This window comes from Ranitomeya variabilis, chromosome 3, assembly GCF_051348905.1.
Source record: "Ranitomeya variabilis isolate aRanVar5 chromosome 3, aRanVar5.hap1, whole genome shotgun sequence".
Taxonomy (NCBI): domain Eukaryota; kingdom Metazoa; phylum Chordata; class Amphibia; order Anura; family Dendrobatidae; genus Ranitomeya; species Ranitomeya variabilis.
The window spans coordinates 484,173,084-484,193,002 of NC_135234.1; the positions used below are offsets into that span (position 1 = coordinate 484,173,084).

Sequence of the window (19,919 nt, forward strand, 5' to 3'; positions counted from 1 at the left end):
TAGCTCGCTTGCTGTCTTGGGGTCGTATTTGACACACAACTTTCCTTTATTCCCTATATCCAATCACTCACTCATGTTACCTGCATCTTAGAAACATCTCCAGTATCCAACCTTTTCTCACGTTTGGAGCTTCAAAGTGCACCTTATGATATGGTATTTTTCCATTATTTACCACACTTGATGATATAGTGTTAAAGGGGTGGTCCAAAGGCTGTCATTTTGCTCCTAACTCCCTGTTTGATACTATAATATAAGCAATTTTCTAATATACTTGCTTTAAAAATACCCTACTGTTACCTAACTACAATTTTTAATAGCTATTGTATTTTTTTTCCCAAGATAACAGAGCGCACACAGGGGCGACAGCACGCCACGCACATCGCAAGTGGGAGGCAGCAGGAACAGCACCACCCCTGAAACAAGCGTCACTGATGACACTTCATTTCAGGGAGGGGGCTGTGACAGTGACCCCCTGATGATTCTTTGAGTGTCCCAACATGCACTGGGATACTCAAATGAATCTTCCTCACAGAATAAGGATGGAAAAAACTACAATAGCTGTTATACAGTGCAGTTAGGGAACGGTAGGGAATTTTTAAAGCAAGTATATTAGAAAGCAGCTTCTATTATAGCATCAAAAAGGGAGTTAGGAGCAAAATGACTTTGCCTTTGGACCACGCCTCCGCTATTCAGACAAAGCTTTCTGAATCCCTAGGTTTCCCCCCTGTAAAATAATAACACTTTAACTCACCTCTGGTGCCGGGTCCGTTACAGCAGTGCCTGCACTGGCTCTCCACTGGCCTCACTTCCTTCAGATGTCAATTATATTTGTAGGAGAGGAGAGTGAAGCCAGTGCTGATTAGCAGCAGGGGTCTCATGAGAGCCATAAGTGGTGGTATTTTTCTGGGGGAAACATAGTGATTCAGAAGGGGTTGTGTAGTGAACTATATTTAAGCCAAGCAGATTTGACAGCCAACTGTCTGATAATTGCTTTCTGATGTTCCCCCTCCCCACCTTATTAACGATGAAGTGGCATCGACTACTGAGACTTCATCTAGAATGGGACTCCAAAACGCCCTATTAGAGTGTAGACAAGACCTCATATACACAACTGCTCCTTTCGTTGCCTATTGCACTGCTGAAAATATTTGAGTACATCGCTCGGGCAATGAATGGAGTAGTGGCACTGCATGCTGCATTTGAGACGATTGGATGTTCCAGTGTTTGGAGCTACAGGATAGGTACTTGTTAAGCAATAAGATTTGCAGGATTATGGACGGCGGAGAAGATATTGCAAATCTCCCACTACCTGAGGCATTCCTCCTCCTCTTCTGATATTAGGACCCTGCAAAGTCATGCACGCATTGTGCCGCAATGTAATGACGTTACTGTGCCTTATTAATCATAGGACGTGCCATGAATATAACAGGTAAGGGGATTTCATTGTTCTGGTCCAGCAGCAATGGACGACCGAAGTGGTGATCATTTGATAAAGTGGGAGTAACCCATTGAATAAATTGTAATATCCGTGTACTTGTGCCATAAGAATGCAGATGTGACATACAGTATGTATCTTTCTTTCACACAGATCATGTCTACTCATCTTTGATTCTCTAAAAACTGGATCGGTACAAACTACTGTACAAGTTTTACGAGAGTAAGTGCCTTGAATATTTAATTTTTGTTATTTTCCTCTCTACCAATTGTTTTCAAAGCAGGCAGTAAAGCAATGCAGTTATACAGTTAAATGGCCACAAAACTACTTCCCTTCCACACATCCACCATCTTACTATAGACATCACAGTAGACTTATATGACTAGCTGGCATTTTCAGGGACTATTTCTATTGCAACTCAAAACTTGCTTGAATTATTTAAAATTAATCTGTAAGACTTAAAACATTCAGACTGAAGATGTAGTGTAGCCAGGCCCTTAAAGGAGTTGTTAAATGAAAACAAGTTACCGTATATACTCGAGTATAAGCCGAGATTTTCAGCCCAAATTTTTGGGCTGAAAGTGCCCCCTCGGCTTATACTCGAGTCACGGTCTGTGGCAGGGTCGGCGGGTGAGGGGGAGAGGGCGCTGATGCATACTTACCTAGTCCCGGCGATCCTGACGCTCCCCCTGCCCGTCCCACGGTCTCCGGGTGCAGCAGCCTCTTCCCCTGAGCGGTCACGTGGGACCGCTCATTAGAGAAATGAATAGGCTGCTCCACCTCCCATAGGGGCGGAGCCGCCTATTCATTTCTCTAATGAAGCGGTGCCGGTGACCGCTGACAGAGGAAGAGGCTGCGGCACCGAACACAGGCAGGGGGAAGGAGCGGGACGCCGGGAGCAGGTAAGTATGACATATTCACCTGTCCTGGTTCCACACGCCGGGCGCTGTCTCCATCTTCCTGGCGTCTCTCTCTCCTCACTGACTGCAGGCAGAGGGCGCGATGACGCATATAGTGTGCGCGCCGCCCTCTGCCTGATCAGTCAGTGCAGGGAGGCGCCGGGAAGATGGCGCCGGGAAGATGGCGCCGAGAAGCTGCAAGCAAGACAGGTGAGTATGTGTTTTATTATTTTTATTGCAGCAGCAGCAGCACAGCTATGGGGCAATAATGGACGGTGCAGAGCATTATATGGCAGAGCTATGGGGCAATAATGGTGCAGAGCACTATATGGCACAGCTATGGGGCAATAATGGTGCAGAGCACTATATGGCACAGCTATGGGGCAGTAATGGTGCAGAGCACTATATGGCACAGCTATGGGGCAGTAATGGTGCAGAGCACTATATGGCACAGCTATGGGGCAGTAATGGTGCAGAGCACTGTATGGCACAGCTATGGGGCAATAATGGTGCAGAGCACTGTATGGCACAGCTATGGGGCAATAATGGTGCAGAGCACTATATGGCACAGCTATGGGGCAGTAATGGTGCAGAGCACTGTATGGCACAGCTATGGGGCAATAATGGTGCAGAGCACTATATGGCACAGCTATGGGGCAGTAATGGTGCAGAGCACTATATGGCACAGCTATGGGGCAGTAATGGTGCAGAGCACTGTATGGCACAGCTATGGGGCAATAATGGTGCAGAGCACTATATGGCACAGCTATGGGGCAGTAATGGTGCAGAGCACTGTATGGCACAGCTATGGGGCAATAATGGTGCAGAGCACTATATGGCACAGCTATGGGGCAGTAATGGTGCAGAGCACTGTATGGCACAGCTATGGGGCAATAATGGTGCAGAGCACTATATGGCACAGCTATGGGGCAGTAATGGTGCAGAGCACTGTATGGCACAGCTATGGGGCAATAATGGTGCAGAGCACTATATGGCACAGCTATGGGGCAATAATGGTGCAGAGCACTATATGGCACAGCTATGGGGCCATAATGAACAGTATGGAGCATCTATTTTTATTTTTGAAATTCACCGGTAGCTGTTGCATTTTCCACCCTAGGCTTATACTCGAGTCAATAAGTTTTCCCAGTTTTTTGTGGCAAAATTAGGGGGGTCGGCTTATACTCGGGTCGGCTTATACTCGAGTATATACGGTATCACCTATCCAAAGGATCCGTTGGTGTCCGACTGATTGGACCAGTACGGATCAGCAGATCGTGGAATTTTTATCCACAACTAGGAACTTTTATTCTCTTTACAAAACGGCACAGAATGTCGGGCATCTGACTGCCAGTCCACTAATTAAAAGCCAAGGGCCGCGTTCGGCAGACCCATAGAACACAAATGGAGCAGTAGTTGCAACATCATTCTAAAAGAGAGAGATGAAAGTTCCCAGTTCTTCTCCTAGTGGCAGGACCTCCACCGATCAAGAAGTTATCACCTATCTTGTGAATAGGTGATAATTTGTTTTCACTGGACAACCCCTTTTAAAGTGGAGGTCATTGAGACATCCCATCAGTCAGTGGGCAATTTTTGGATTTCAAAATCTGTTAATATTTATTCACTTTAGTAAGATGGAATGTGGATTACATTTGAGTCAGTAAGAAAGTCCTAGGACATATCCCTCACAATGTCGCAATGATATGCCAAAATGTAAATCTTCATAATTGTGTCATTTCTAGATGTGTTTCGGTAGCATCTTTTCAGCCACATGTTTCCAAGACATTACTCATGTCACGAAGAAAACAATCGTGTGTAGGCCGAGCACCCGTGGTCTGGTCGGTCCATTATGCTTCTTGACTTTATGCGGATTGAAAAGTGAAATAACATTTTCCTCCCTGATGCTTCTATGGTTCCCTCACATGCTCCTCTATCCTCTGATAACATCTTGTCTCGTGACAGCTGCAGCCCAACAAAGGCTGCACAGATCACATGGGATGAAGTACAAAAATATAAATACATTATTTTTACTTCACAATCTTTTTTTCATGAGTTGTGCGTTTTGCAGCACATCTGCATCAAAATCTGTGTTTGTTTCAGATTTTAACTTTCCTATTAATCTCAACAGGGGAAAATACTTAGTATGAATTGACATGCTGGGTATTTGAACACCCTACCACAGGTAGAGATGAGCGAATATTTCAATGTTTGGTTCGGATTACGGTCGCCAAATTTGCAATATTTGCCAATTAATTCGTCGAATATTCGCCGAACATAACCAAAAACAAATGCATGCACGACACCTTATAATGGCCCCAAATGCTACCAGAACACATCAATTGAGGGACAGACACCATGAAAGTGGCCTCAATTCACCTACAGTACAATTTGTAGCTTGAAACAGCAGCAATCAGCCAGGAAAGAGGTATCGGGGTCTGGGACAGAATTTACAGCTTTCAATTGAACGTCACAGTAAGATGATGTGGGTGAGAGATCGGTGTAGGCCTCCTTTGCTGGGAGCCCTGATACCACATGCAACACCTCTTTTTTAAATCAGATACATTTTTTATTTATAGTATTCAAATTAACAAACCAGTGCAATTTTGTCAAAAATAGACATGTTTACATATTTCAAATTACTCCCCTACTCCCCCCCCCTTAAAACATGTATGAACGGCAATGGGACAATAGCATACATTGCATACATATTAGAACAGCACCCTATTGGAATCAGCTCCTCTCCATCCACGGTTTCCACAGTGTTTCAAAGGTTTTCACACTTTTTCTTTTTCATAAATACCCTTTTCCATATTAACAACCATGTCAAACTGTCTACAAAATTCTCGCAATGTCGGCTGTTCTTCACTTATCCAGTGTCTGGCAATTAATTTACGCGCAACATACAACAATCTGGCTATTGCCAGTTTATGATGATTTTGCACCCGGATCTCCTCCACATAGCCCAAAATACATACCACAGGGCCCCTTTCAGTTTTACAACCATATGTTTTCTCAATTGCTTCCCCAACATCTAACCAGTATGAGTTCAGCTTCGGACATTGCCATAACATGTGAAGAATCCCTGCCCCCTCGGACTGACACCTAGAACACTCAGAGGTCTGTCTCAACCCGGCTTTATACAGCCTATCCGGAGTTCTATATACTCTATGGAGCACATATATTTGCGAGAGTCTACCTGGCTCACTTAATGACAACTGGGGGATATATTCCATGATATCTTCCCATTTATCCTCCTCTATCCCTCCCAACTCTTCCTCCCATTTCTCTTTGGCTTTAATCGGGTATCTGTTAAGAAAGGTATATAACAAATCTTTATAAATATCTGAAACCACCCCGTTCGTTCCACCCTTCGCACAAACATAGTCCACCAGAATATCTTTATGAATCTCCATGTTAACTGTTTTACTCTGTGCTAAGTAGGCATGTCTCAACTGTCTGTATTGAAACTTACAGACCTCCGGTAACCCATAGCCCTCCTGCAGTGCCTCATAGGATGTCAGTCCCTGTGCGTCTTGTATCTGGGCCATATATTGAATACCCAATGTCTTCCAATTTTTGAATTCCCCCATTTTAATAAATTCCGGTAATACTTCGTTGTGCCATACTGGGGAAAAATTTGTCAGTAGCCCCACTCCCCTTGTCTTTTTAATTGCCTCCCACACCTTTTGTAGTAGTGTTAAAGTAGGATAGACCGTTCCAAACCTCTTAAAACTACCTGCCTCCAAGTCCTGATCTAATGGATCCCTTCCCAATAACCGAACCAAAACCTTTTGAACCGAGCCCAAGCCATTTACCTCCCTCCAGCCTCTCATCTGTTGGCCCTGCGCTGCCAAAAAATAAATCCAAGGGTTCGGAAGTGCCAGTCCCCCACCGTCTTTAGGCCTCTGCAGCAATTCCATCCTGATTCTTCGCTGTTTTTTTTTCCCCCAAACAAGGTCTCGAAACATAGAATTGATGGTGAGAAACCATCTCCGGGGCAACCATATGGGGGTATTGTGCAATACATGCAATAATTGGGGCATAAGAATCATTTTAATTAAGTTTATCCTTCCAACCAATGACAGATATAATCTACACCATGCCCCTATTTTCTTACTAAATCTATCCAACAATGGGGACAGATTTAAGTCTACATAGCTCGAGAGGGGAAGTGACACCAGGATACCCAAATATTTGAACTTTTGGACCACAACCAACTTACTACCCTCCCCCAATATCAGGATATCATCACAACCTCTATCTTCCACCAGAATATTAGACTTCTCCCAGTTAATCTCAAGGCCCGATACATCCCCAAATGCTCTTAACAAGGACTCTCCAAGGTCTTCCAAAAAAAAGCAACAGGTCATCCGCATACAGGGCTTTTTTTTACTCTACTAGGCCATACCAAAACCCTTTAACTGAGACCGCATTTCTAATTGTCTGTGCCAGGGGCACCACTGCTAGCGCAAAAAGCAGCGGAGACAGCGGGCACCCCTGCCTAGTCCCCCTATAAAGATTAAAACTTCCAGACAACTGTCCACTAACTCTAACCCTAGCAGTCGGGAATGTATATGATAGTCGCACCCATGAAATAAGTCAGCCCAAAACCAAAAAAATCTCAATACCTCCCAAAGATAACACCATTCAACACTATAAAACGCTTTACGCGCATCCAATGATACCACAACCCTATTACCCCCATTGTCCGACGGCAGCTGCAAGTTCAAAAATAGTCTACGTAAATTTATAGCTGTAGACTTACTTGGCATAAAACCAGATTGATCAGGATGGACCAGATTCTGGACCCAGCTTGCCAAACGGTTAGCCACTACTTTAGCCAATATCGTAACATCTGCCGTCAGCAACTAAATGGGCCTATAGGATTCTGCCAACCCCGTGTCCTTGCCTTCCTTCAAAATAACCACCACTATTTCCTCTCTCATGGACTCAGGCAACTCCCCTTCCTTTAACGCCTCGTCAAAGACTACCTTTAATTTACACACTGATACAGCCATCAAGTTCTTATATATCTCAACCGGAAGTCCATCCGCTCCAGGGGCCTTATTATTAGTCATTGACATGATGGCAATTTTAATCTCCTCTTCCGTTATAGGTTCATCCAACCTCCTTCTATCATAATCCTCAATCTTGGGAAGTCCGCCACTCCAAGGAAATCTTCTATATCCCCTAACGTGGCCATTAGTCCAGATGTATACAGTTGTTTATAAAATCTTCTAAACTCCCCCAAAATACCCTCTGTGTCCATTATCTCAGTCCCTTTATCTGTCCTTAGTTTGTATACATATGACGAGACCTTCTGTTCTGCCGTTACCACACATGCAAAATACCTTTACCTGCTTTCATACTGAGCCACACTCAGGTGGCACAAATATCAGTTTCGTAGACTATCATTGTGAGAAAAATTTAAGGCTAGTAACACCGGTAGTTGAGTCCAAGGTAGTTGAGGGCCTGACTGTCTCGGAGGCCTACTGCTACAGGCAACACACATGAATGAGTCTCAACCAGGAGTATACACATTTTCAAAAATTTGTGGCAGACACTACCAAAGTGGCATCAATTTCACCACAGTAGAAATAGTATAATAGGGACCAACAGGTCTTCCACTACGCCCAATCCAGCAAATGGACACCCAACCAGGAGTGTTCACATTTAAACAAATGTGGGCCTTACACCACAGAAGTGCCATCAATTTCACTACAATAGAAATAGTACAATAGGGACTGACAGGTCTTCCACTACTCCAAATCCAGCAAATGGACACCCAACCTGGAGTTTTCACAATTAAACAAATGAGGGCCTGACACCACTGAAGTGGAATAACTGTCACAAGAATAGAAATAGTATAATTGGGACCGACACGTTTTCCACTACAGCTAAACTGGCAGATGTAGACCAACCATGACTGTTCACATTTCCACAAATTTGTGTTAGCAGCAGCAGGCACAGAAGCCACACTAAAGATATCACAGATTGCAGTTTCGTGACATTAATGCATCACACTAAAAATGCAATATCACTTAGTCTGTACAGTCTGCTATTGGGGTGCATAAGTCCTTGGAGATCCATGACTTGTTCATCTTGATGAGTTAGGCGGTCTACACTTTCAGGAGACAGCCGGCTGTGCTTATACATCAGGACACCACCAGCAGTGCTGAAGACACAATCTGAGAGAACGCTGGCTACTGGGCACGATAAAACTTCCAAGGTGTGTGAGGCGAGCTCAGGCCACTCATCCATTTTGGAAGACCAAAATGTGAAAGGGTCCAAACCCTACCTGATGATTCAGTTCTAGATATTCCTGCACCATGCTCTCCATTCGTTCACCACATGTAAGACTTGGACTTCGCGGGTCCCTTTCCAGGGCAGGAAGCATCTGTCAAAATTTGGTTTTATAACGTGGATCTAACAGAGTGGCAAACCAGTAGTCCACAGTATTCCTAATCATAACTGTACGGGGATCATGTTGCAGATAGTGCAACAAGAAGGCACTCATATGTTGGCGGAGAAAATGCTGTACCACCAGGTTGAGGACGTGAGCCATGCAAGGCACGTGTGTGAGCTTACCACGCCGTGGGGCTGCCATCAGGTTCGCACAGTTATTGGACATGGTCTTCCCTGGATGCAAGTTCAGCAGAGACAGCCATTGATCAAACTCCGCCTAGATATCTGTCCACAACTCTTCAGCTGTATGACTGCGATCTCCAAGGCATATCAATTTTAATACTGCCTGATTGCGGTGAACCCTAGCTGCGCAGTACGGAGGTGGTGGGGATTCACTCTGCACTGTTGGAATGCGTGTCTCATTAAGGCAGAGGTTGATTGCGTAGGTGGAGGCCCTAGAGGAGATAGAGGAGGAGGAGGCAGAAGCAGTGGAAGATGTGTTAAATGTAGAGGTTTGTCCTGCAATTCTTGGGGATTCCAAGACTTGTGAAGCAGCGCCTGCCACCAGAGTTGCCCAGTCAGCGAGATGTAACGCCCTTGGCCATGCTTACTCGTCCAAGTGGCTGTAGTGAAATGCACCCTGGCACACAGAGATTTAGGCAAGGAAGGGTGATGGTGTCTGCGACATGCTTGTGTAGAGCTGGCACAGCTTTCTTAGAAAAGTAATTGCGACTGGGCAATTGGTAATGGGGGGACTGCGACGGCCATCAGCTTTCGAAAACCGTCTATCTACGAGGCGGAAAGGCATTTCAGTGGTCAACAGATTGGAGATGGTGGAGTTCAACCTCTTAGCTTTCTCATACGTAGGAGAAAAAAATCTTCTACGTGACCACAACTGCGGAAACGTGGGCTGGCTGCAGTGCTGAGAGAGGGCGGAGAACAGTGTACTGGACAAACTCCTGGACCCATGAGAGAGGTGCAGGCGGAGATGTTATGGTGGATTGAGAAAGTTGTGGTGTGCTCGTTCTCTGAGATCGGTCAAAAACAGGCATGTCCGCTTCCGTTACAGCTGATGGCGGGCTCTCAGTGAACGTGACTAGAGCGGGTAAAGAACCCGAGGTTCTGCAGTCAAAGGCCTGCGTCTCAATAGTTGGCACGGTAACAGAGGAGGAGGAAGAAGCAGCAGATGCGATTGATGGGAGGCTGATGATTGTTGAGGTCCGCATTTTTGCGCAGTGGGATTCCCACAGTAACGCATGTTGATTGTGCATGTGAAGGTTCATACATGTTGTATTCAAATTATTGCACTTTTTACCTCAACTCAGTTTTTTTTTTTTTTTTTTTTTTGCAAAGTTGGCAGATTGCTTGAGTTGGCTCACCCTTTGCAGTGTCAAAAAAAGGCCCAGGCAAGGCAACCCTTGCCACCCCTGAGAGCAGCAGACCCGAGGACTCTGCTGGTCACAGCCACAGTTGTGGCTGAGCATGCATTTCTCATGGTGGCTTCATCACTGTGTCTGCAATGTACAGCGCAACGTAACTTCCTCGTCTACCTTCTCAGATTACCTACTCAGCTGTGTGCCTCTGTTCACGCCATCTGGGATCTAACACCTCATCATCCTCTGTATTATCACATTCCTCGCCTTGGAGTCACCCTACTCCTCTTCCTGCCCTGACAGCACAGTATAGTCCGTGTGAGCCTCAAATATCTGAGTCTCGACAGGATCAACTCCCGCCCCAGGGGTTAACGACTGATGACGAGGGACAGGATGCTGTTCGGACCCTACTTGTCCTGCCCTGGATCCAAGCTAAAAAAAATATTGGGCATAGGTGCAGATTTCCTCCTCTTGACTCTGTGAAGCTTTTGAGTATACTTCTGGTGACTATGGCATAGAATGGATGAACAGCTCTTCAGACTTACCCATCTGTGTTTCCGTACAGTCAGCTGAACATTTGGATATTTGGGACACGGGGGGAAGCAAGGAAAATTTGGTTGCCACTTCTGTGGACTGTACTGGGTGTGATGTTTAGGAGGAGAGACCACTTGAAGCTGCGCTTGCCATCCACTCGAACACTTGGTCTTTCTGGGCCTCATCAACAAGGCATACCGCTGTGCGTCTGCCAAACAAAGGTAGTGGTGTAGCCTGTCCAGTAACGTAAGTTGTCAGTTGTCTTTGCATATGACGTGACGTTGCTTCACTAGTGCTTTCACAAACATTACCACCTACATTACACCTTGAACACCAAGCCTAATTCCCCTTCCACCACGGCCTCGCTTTTTCCCAGTCATGTTGCTCAGATACTGTGGTTGGAGCACAGTATTAACAACCAAAAATTAGATTTTAAACTCTGCACCACCTCTGCAAACGGCTGAAAAATGGCATCCTGTATCGTGTTAGTCACAGAAGAAAGTGAGTGTGGATGAGGCCTATATGACAAACAATTTGAAAGTCAGATGTCCCCTACTATATGACGTTAGGAACATAAAGTTTTTGGTGGCCTCTGGATTAAGCCTCTATAACACACTAGATGCTGCAAACATTTTGAGTCAGGTCCCCTACTGTATGACACTAGGAACAGAAGTATTTTATGTGGCCTCTGGTTCAGGCCTCTATAACACACTAGGTTCTACAAACTATTTTAACCCCTTAGTGATTGAGCTAATTTTAAAAAAAAAAGTCTGCTGTATCACTTTGTGTAGAAATAGCTATGAAGTGCTTCAGCATATCCCATTGATTTTGAGACTGTTTTTTTCATGACACATTATACTGAATGATAATGGTGAATTTAGGTTGATATGTTTTGTTTTAATTTACTAAATGATCAGAAATTTGACAAAAATAAAAAAAATTAGCGGTTGTCAATCTTTGCATTATTATCCCTTAAATCCAGATAGCATACCCACAAAAACATTAATGAATAACATTTCCCTCATGTCTGCTTTACATCAGCATAATTTGTAAAATATTTTTATTTTTTTTAGAATGTTTAAAAATGTAACAATAATTTTTCATTTTTCCAAAGAAATTTACAAAACTTATTTTTATAGGGACCTGTTCAGTTTTGAAGTGACTTTCAGGGTCCTACGTATTGGAAACCCCCAAATGTAATAAAATTTTAAAAACCGCAGCCCTTAACGTATTCAAAATTGCTTTTAAGTAGTTCATTAACCCTTCAGGTGCTTTTCAAGAATTAATGCAAAGTGTCATGACAGGAATGAAAAAGTTTATTTTTACCTCCTAAATTTTTATAACTTTTGACAAGGCCGCTATAACCGGCAGACTCTAAGGCCGCTATTTGGCCGTGAATTGCAATGGCAAACATCAGGACCACACGAGCAAGATCTCAGGGTGCCATTAGGGTTAAGGAGGGAGCCCCCGCACTTGCTTAATCATTTAGATGCTGTAGTCAGTATTGACAGCAGAATTTAAGGGCTATGGCTATGGCTATGGCGGTGCCAACATGCATCGTGATTGATGCAGAAAATTGTCAGCTATAGTGTACAACTGTTAGTCTCTTATATTTTAGGTCAGTTAAAAGACGTCTTGGTGGACACTAAGGGGTTAAAGTCATGTCCCCTACTGTATGACACTAGGAACAGAAGAGTTTTTTTGTGGCCTCTGGATCAGGCCTCTATAACACACTAGATGCTGCAAACTATTTTAAAGTCTGGTCCCATACTGTATGACGTTAATAACACAAGATTTTTTTGAGGCCTCTTGATCAGGCCTCTATAGCTTAATTTCAACCCAAGAAAATGACAGAGTGTGACATGGTGGGCTATAACTTTTTGCAACAGAAAAATTATATATATTTATAACTTTTTGCAACAGAAAAATTATATACCGTATATACTCGAGTATAAGCCGAGATTTTCAGCCCATTTTTTTGGGCTGAAAGTCCCCCTCTCGGCTTATACTCGAGTCATACCCGGGGGTCGGCAGGGGAGGGGGGGCGGGAGCTATCTAATTATACTCGCCTACTGCTGGCTCGGCCCCTGCGCTTCCCTGCTTCTTCCAGCGCTGCATATTCTTCCTGTACTGAGCGGTCACATGGTCCCGCTCATTACAGTAATGAATATGCGGCTCCACCTCCCATAGAGGTGGAGCCGCATATTCATTTCGGGTGGCACATGTTAAGGAGCTGAAACTCCTAAACCCTTCATCCAATTTTAATGTGGATACCCTCAAATGAAAGCTGAAAGTCTGAACTTCATCTGCATGTGAATTGTTTTGTTTAAAATTCATTGTGGTAATGTCTATAACCAAAATTAGAAAAATGATGTCTGTCCAAATATACACTCACCGGCCACTTTATTAGGTACACCATGCTAGTAACGGGTTGGACCCCCTTTTGCCTTCAGAACTGCCTCAATTCTTCGTGGCATAGATTCAACAAGGTGCTGGAAGCATTCCTCAGAGATTTTGGTCCATATTGACATGATGGCATCACACAGTTGCCGCAGATTTGTCGGCTGCACATCCCAAAGATGCTCCATACAAGGCAGGATGGATCCATGCTTTCATGTTGTTTACACCAAATTCTGACCCTACCATCCGAATGTCGCAGCAGAAATCGAGACTCATCAGACCAAGCAACGTTTTTCCAATCTTCTACTGTCCAATTTCGATGAGCTTGTACAAATTGTAGCCTCAGTTTCCTGTTCTTAGCTGAAAGGAGTGGTACCCGGTGTGGTCTTCTGCTGCTGTAGCCCATCTGCCTCAAAGTTCGACGCACTGTGCGTTCAGAGATGCTCTTAGGCCTACCTTGGTTGTAATGGGTGGCGATTTGAGTCACTGTTGCCTTTGTATCAGCTCGAACCAGTCTGACCATTCTCCTCTGACCTCTGGCATCAACAAGGCATTTCCGCCCACAGAACTGCCGCTCACTGGATTTTTTTTCTTTTTCGGACCATTCTCTGTAAACCCTAGAGATGGTTGTGCGTGAAAATCCCAGTAGATCAGCAGTTTCTGAAATACTCAGACCAGCCCTTCTGGCACCAACAACCATGCCACGTTCAAAGGCACTCAAATCACCTTTCTTCCCCATACTGATGCTCGGTTTGAACTGCAGGAGATTGTCTTGACCATGTCTACATGCCTAAATGCACTGAGTTGCCGCCATGTGATTGGCTGATTAGAAATTAAGTGTTAACAAGAAGTTGGACAGGTGTACCTAATAAAGTGGCCAGTGAGTGTATATGGACCTAACTATGTGCTATTCATACCAAATTTATGTTTGGCGATCGTTTTCTGAACAAATTGGCTCATCACTTACCACAGTTCAGTTTGGGGGGCATTCTCCCTGGATATTGTTCTACAATGTATGAATGCAATTCAGTAAAACTATTTTGCTGCTAAGGCTTCTTTCACACTTCAGTTGTTTGGCGTCAGTCTGCTCAGACATTGTGACGGATCGACGGATCCGTCAAAATTGTTGAGAAAACGGTTCTAACGGATCCGTTTTTTTGACGGATCCGTTACACGGATGCATCAAAAAAACGGATCCGTTAGAACTGTTGCGACCGTTTTTTTACATCCGTTGGAACCGTTTTTTGACGGATCCGTTTTTTAAAAACCAAAGATCTCAATGTGATTGGCTAATACAAAGTACTGGGAAATGTGACTGGCTACTGGAAACTACTGGGAAACTATATATACAGTGTATTTACACCACATCTTTGAAAGGTTGTAGAGAAAGTGGCAGAGATGAAAGGAGTACTGGTGAATATTGTGAAGATATGTGCAGATTTCACTTTTGAGGCTAATCGGTCTGTCTTGCTGGCTGCTGGCAGGGTCTGTCTTGCTGGCTGGCACTGTGTTCTCTCTGCTGCTTCTCTGCTTGATGGCACATTGAGGAATGAAGCCCACCTGTCCTGTTTTTATATATATATATATATATATATATATATATATATATATATATATATATATATATATATATATATATATATATATAGTTTTGGGGTTGTCTGGGAAAAGTATCTACTTTTTGGAGCATGCTCAATTGAAAAAGCGGATTGGGGCGACGGATCCGCCAAATGATGGATCGCGACGAATCCGTCGCCCATAGGCGGCCATTCTAGGGAATGGTGGACGCGACGGATTCGTCGCGAACCGCCATTTCGGCGCAGACAAAAAAACGTTGCAATGTCCGTCAATGTCTAGACGACGTCCGCCAAATCTCGACAGATCCGTCACATGGCGGATGGAACACAAGACCGTCCGCCACAATCCGTCGCTAATGCAAGTCTATGGGAAAATAGCGTTTCCGCAAAAAAAATGGCGGATCCACTATTTGACGAAAACGGCGGATTCAAACTGACGCCAAAAGACTGAAGTGTGAAAGAGGCCTAATGTAACGTCCTCTGGAATTTCTGCCCCAAAAATCCATCTCTTGTGACCATAGGTTTTGGAGCCAGTGTGGCCTTTTTATTTAGCCAAAAGCATCCTGTTCATTATTTAATAGAGACAAATTGGCATGGATTTTATTGCATGTATTGGACTTTTTAAGCACTGTATGTAAATTTGAATTATATTTTTTCAAGTTATTGTTTTCATTATTTTCTGATATGATGCAGGTATTTAAAGGTTGAATGGGATGTCAAACGGAAAACTCCAAGGGAATTTACTAGGTCCAGCATGAGAGACTTGTATCCAAAGGTTCCGAAACAGAATAACAGCACTGACTGTGGTTTGTACGTTTTGCAATACGTGGAAAGCTTTGCTCAGGTTTGTACAGTCTTAAAAAAAAGGATTATTAGTCAACATACAGTGCTATGCAAAAGTTTTAGGCAGGTATGATGTAAACAGCTGCAAAGTAAGAATGTTTTCAAAAATTGAAGTGTTTATTGTCATTAACTTAATGCATAGTAAATAAACAAAAACACAATCTGAATCTAATCAATATTTTGTGACCATTCTTTTGCCTTTAAAATGGCAACAGTTCTTCTAGGTACACTTGTGCAAAGTCAGGAATTTTGCAGGATTGTTTGGAATAACTGTCTACTTATAAACCATATAACAGGTGATAATCATCATTTTCATATGTAGGTTGAAACTCAGTGATTAACTGAAACAGAAATAGCTGTATGGGGAGAGATTATAAATGGGTGAGGATCAGACAAACTCTGTTATAAAGAGAAGGTTATCAGTTTCATGTCACCGGTCACACACCATTGCAAGTCTGAGTACAGCAACACAACACAAGGTAGTTATACTGCATATGTGAGGTCTCCCCAAGGTAAAGATTTCAAAGCACATTGGGGCTTCAAGATGTACTGTTCAAGCTCTTTTGAAGAAGCACCAAAAAATAGGAAATGTTGTGGACTGCAGATGCAGAGGTTGCCAAGCAAACTTGCGGCAGATGAAGGACAAATTATGCCTACTTCCCTTCATTACTGGATGATGTCCAGCAGTGCCATCAGCTAAAAACTGGCAGCAACCTGTGAGACCCAGCTACATCCATCTATTCTTTAGAGAAATATGAGCAGATGATGTCTTCATGGAAAAATTGCAGCCAAAAAGCCAAACATTCAGCATGGAAACAAGGCAAAGCGACTCAACTATGCAGGAAAACATAAGAACTGTGGGTAGAAAAATAGCAGCAGGTGCTCTGGACTGATGACTCAAAATGTGAAATATTTGGCGATAACAGGAGGAATTTTATTTGCCGAAAGAGGTCGTGAGCAGAAAAATAGCGAATGTCTGCAGGCAGCAGTGAAGCATGGAGAAGATTCTTTGCAAGTTTAGTTCTATATTTCAGCAAATAGAGTTTATGATTTGGTCAGGTAATGGACAAGCTCTTTAACACTTCTTGATATTTTACTCCTTACCAGCGTTAAAACTTTTGCACTGTACTGTGTGTGTGTGTGTGTGTGTGTATGTATGTACATATATATGTATGTATATATATATATATATATATGTATGTATATATATATATATATATATATATATATATATATATATATATATATATAATATATATATACACCTACATTTCAAGAGATCCGATAGCATGAATAATATACTTTAGCAGTAAGAACTGAATTTCTCCTACGCCTCATTGGGGGACACAGGACCATGGGTGTTATGCTGCTGCCACTATGAGGACACTAAGTGAACACATAAAAAATTAACTCCTCTGCAGTATACACCCTCTCTCTGGCTAAGATTGACCCAGTTCTTGCTTAGTGTCTGTAGGAGACATTTGGGTCTGGTTTTTCAGACCCCAACGTTCTTCTTTTAATTTTCTATATATTTTTATTTTTTAATTAACGGAGTGAAGGGGGCGACGGATTTCTTTCAAGGATCCGTTCTCCCCCGAACCATCAACAGGCAAGAACGCGGAGTATACCTCCCCATACCCTCTCCTGCGATGACCGGGGCACGCCTAAACTCCCTTGGGGCGACGGTTCCTTTATGGTCCCGATCTCCCCACTCCTGAAAGACGGCGAGCACATGCAGGTTCCCCCTTCATGTTCCTCTCCAGGGCTGGGAAAAAACCACACAGCTGGATGCAGAGGCCCCCACCTAATGGCGTTACAACAGCCCCACGATCGCTGGCGGAAGGAGGGTCCTCTCCATCCCCCGCTATAGGGAGGATGGATTGAGCTCATACCCTCAGGATGTCATCAGCGGCAGTGGCCTCCGTGAGTATGAGCCCCCGCGCTTCCCTGTGAAGGATGGTGCTGGTCCTGGTCCCTGGGGCGAGGAACCGCTGGCTTGGCGCCAGCGGCGGTACGTCCAGTGATCATCGCGGCCCCTTCTTTATCAGCCGGCAGGCCCCAAAAATGTAGTCCCCAGCTTTTAGCCGGACTAGGCCGCAATTAACATGGCGCCGCCCACCGTCGGAGCTCCGCCCTCGTCCCTGGCGCTTCTCGTCCTGAACGAGAGGTGCCGCTTATAGTCTCGGGGGCCATATTTTTCCAGCATCTGCGGTGGGATTACGCTATCTGAGCCTCTCAACGCTACAGGACCGCTGAACTCCCTTCTGTGGTCTCCAGACACCGACTCCTTCCCTGGGGACACACACTGGATCCTGGGTAAGCTGCTTCAGCCTCTGGAAGAAAGCTTAACCCCTTCTCTGCACCTATAGCACACACTCTGCTCTAACTCTAAGACACACTATGTCTCAATCTAAGGAGACCAAACGGGTTAATATAAAACAGTGTTTTTTACCTCATGTGCCACTTGCAATACTACTTTGTCACGTGCCCACAGTACCCATTTATGCACGAATTGTGACCTGGCCTGTGTGCAGCTGCAGACGCTGCCAATGTTGCCGCTGACTCTGCTGAGCCTAGCCCTCCTGAGTGGGCCACTTCCTTGTCACAATCTATGGTTTCCCTGGCCAAAGCGATAGACTCTCTCCGGGGTCCCTGCATAAGTCAGAACACCCCTCTCCCGACCGCTGTGGACTCTGGCGCTGGTACGGAACTGTCTACCTACAGGGGGCGTACTCAGTTACGGGGGCCTCAGGGTTCCAGAAAGAGGACCCAGTCTCCATCAGAAGCAGTCTCCATCAGAAGGGCCCTGTGGCTCCCGAGATTGGCGAGCACATTCTGCTTCCAAAAAATCATTGACCTCTCTGCCTTACCAAGCTGGTCGATTATTTGGAGAAAAACTAGGCCAAATTATTTCTGACGCTACAGGAGGAAAGAGTAAATTTCTTCCTCAGCAAAGACCTTTCGGAAACAACAACAGCCTTGGTTCGGGCTTTTTCGCAACAACTCCAGTTGGTCCTCTACAACCTTCTCTTCGATTTCAGGACGATCTCCGCGTGGAGACAGAGGTTCCCAGGTCTCATACAGACCTAACCGTACCTGGAAATCCAGACCGAGGTCATCCAGCTCTAAGGGACCCAGATCCCTTAGACCTTCTACACAATGACTCGTCGCTACATCCGGCGGACACCGACAAAGTAGGCGGTCGCTTTCATTTGTTCCATCAAGCCTGGCTCTCGGTCGTTCATGACGAGTGGGTCAGAGAGCTGGTGTCCTCCGGATACAAAATCGAGTTTTCTTCCCCTCCAACGACACGTTTTTCCAGTCTTCTCCTTCCAAAACAAGGACATCAGCCTTTCTTCAGGCCATACAGGCGCTCCGAAGAGATGGAGTTATTATTCCGGTCCCCCAGGACCAAAGGTTCAGGGGGTTTTACTCGAACCTATTTGTGGTCCCAAAGAAGTATGTTTCACTGCGACCCATACTAGACCTAAAGCTGTTAAACAACTTTGTCAGGGTCCGATGCTTCAGAATGGACTCTCTACGTTCTGTTGTCGCGTCCATGGAAAGAGGAGAGTTCCTAGCATCCATAGACATCAAGGATGCTTACCTCCACATCCCAATTTTTCCCTTTCATCAACAGTTCCTACGATTCGCATTCCGCGACGAACACTTCCAGTTTGTGGCCTTGCCCTTCGGCCTCGCCACCGCCCCAGGGTTTTCACCAAGGTCATGGCAGCTGTCATGGCCATTCTTCACACTCGGGGAGTGGTGGTACTTCCGTATCTGGATGACCTACTGATCAAAGGCCTGTCCTATCCAGCATGCGAGGAGTCCGTCGGTATCACGGTGGATACTCTTTCTTGTCTGGGCTGGAAAATTAACTTTGAGAAGTTATCTCCGGTACCAGCTCAGCAAATTTCCTTCTTGGGCATGATCCTGGACTCTTCCCGCGGGTTGGTCATTCTCCCTCCAGAAAAGGTCTTGGCTTTACAACAGGGAGCACGCAGTCTTTCCCGCCCTGTTCCTCACTCTATTCGTTTCAGCATGCACATCCTCAGGAAAATGGTAGTAGCGATGAAAGCGGTTCCGTTCGCACAGTTCCTTCTCAGTCCTTTGCAACATGCGCTGCTATTGGCCTTGGACAGGAGCCCATTCTCGCTCGACCGTCGATTCCGTCTGCCTTCGCCGGTCAGGCAAACCCTCAGGTGGTGGACGCTGAAGTCCTCCCTGAACCAAGGGAAGTCTTTTCTCCCAGTAAGCTGGTTAGTGGTGACCACCGACGCCAGCCTCTTGGGCATGAGGGCAGTTTTCAGCCACCACACGGCACAGGGTTGTTGGTCCACTCGAGTGTCGCGTCTCCCAATCAAAATCTTCGAAATACGAGCGATGAGACTTGCCTTACTCAGTTTTCACCATCTCCTCACAGGTCACACCATCAGAATCCAATCCGACA

At 44.9% G+C, this 19,919-nt stretch overlaps 1 protein-coding gene across 2 annotated transcripts in view; it reads left to right on the top strand.

The window, feature by feature from the left end:
* Positions 1-19,919, top strand: part of SENP7 (SUMO specific peptidase 7) — a 168,080-nt gene that overhangs the window by 141,318 nt on the left and 6,843 nt on the right. For both annotated transcript variants that reach the window (XM_077296735.1, XM_077296736.1), the window contains exons 20-21: positions 1,589-1,657; positions 15,317-15,467. In XM_077296735.1, the coding sequence (XP_077152850.1) occupies positions 1,589-1,657; positions 15,317-15,467 (220 nt within the window). The remainder of the gene's footprint in view (positions 1-1,588; positions 1,658-15,316; positions 15,468-19,919) is intronic.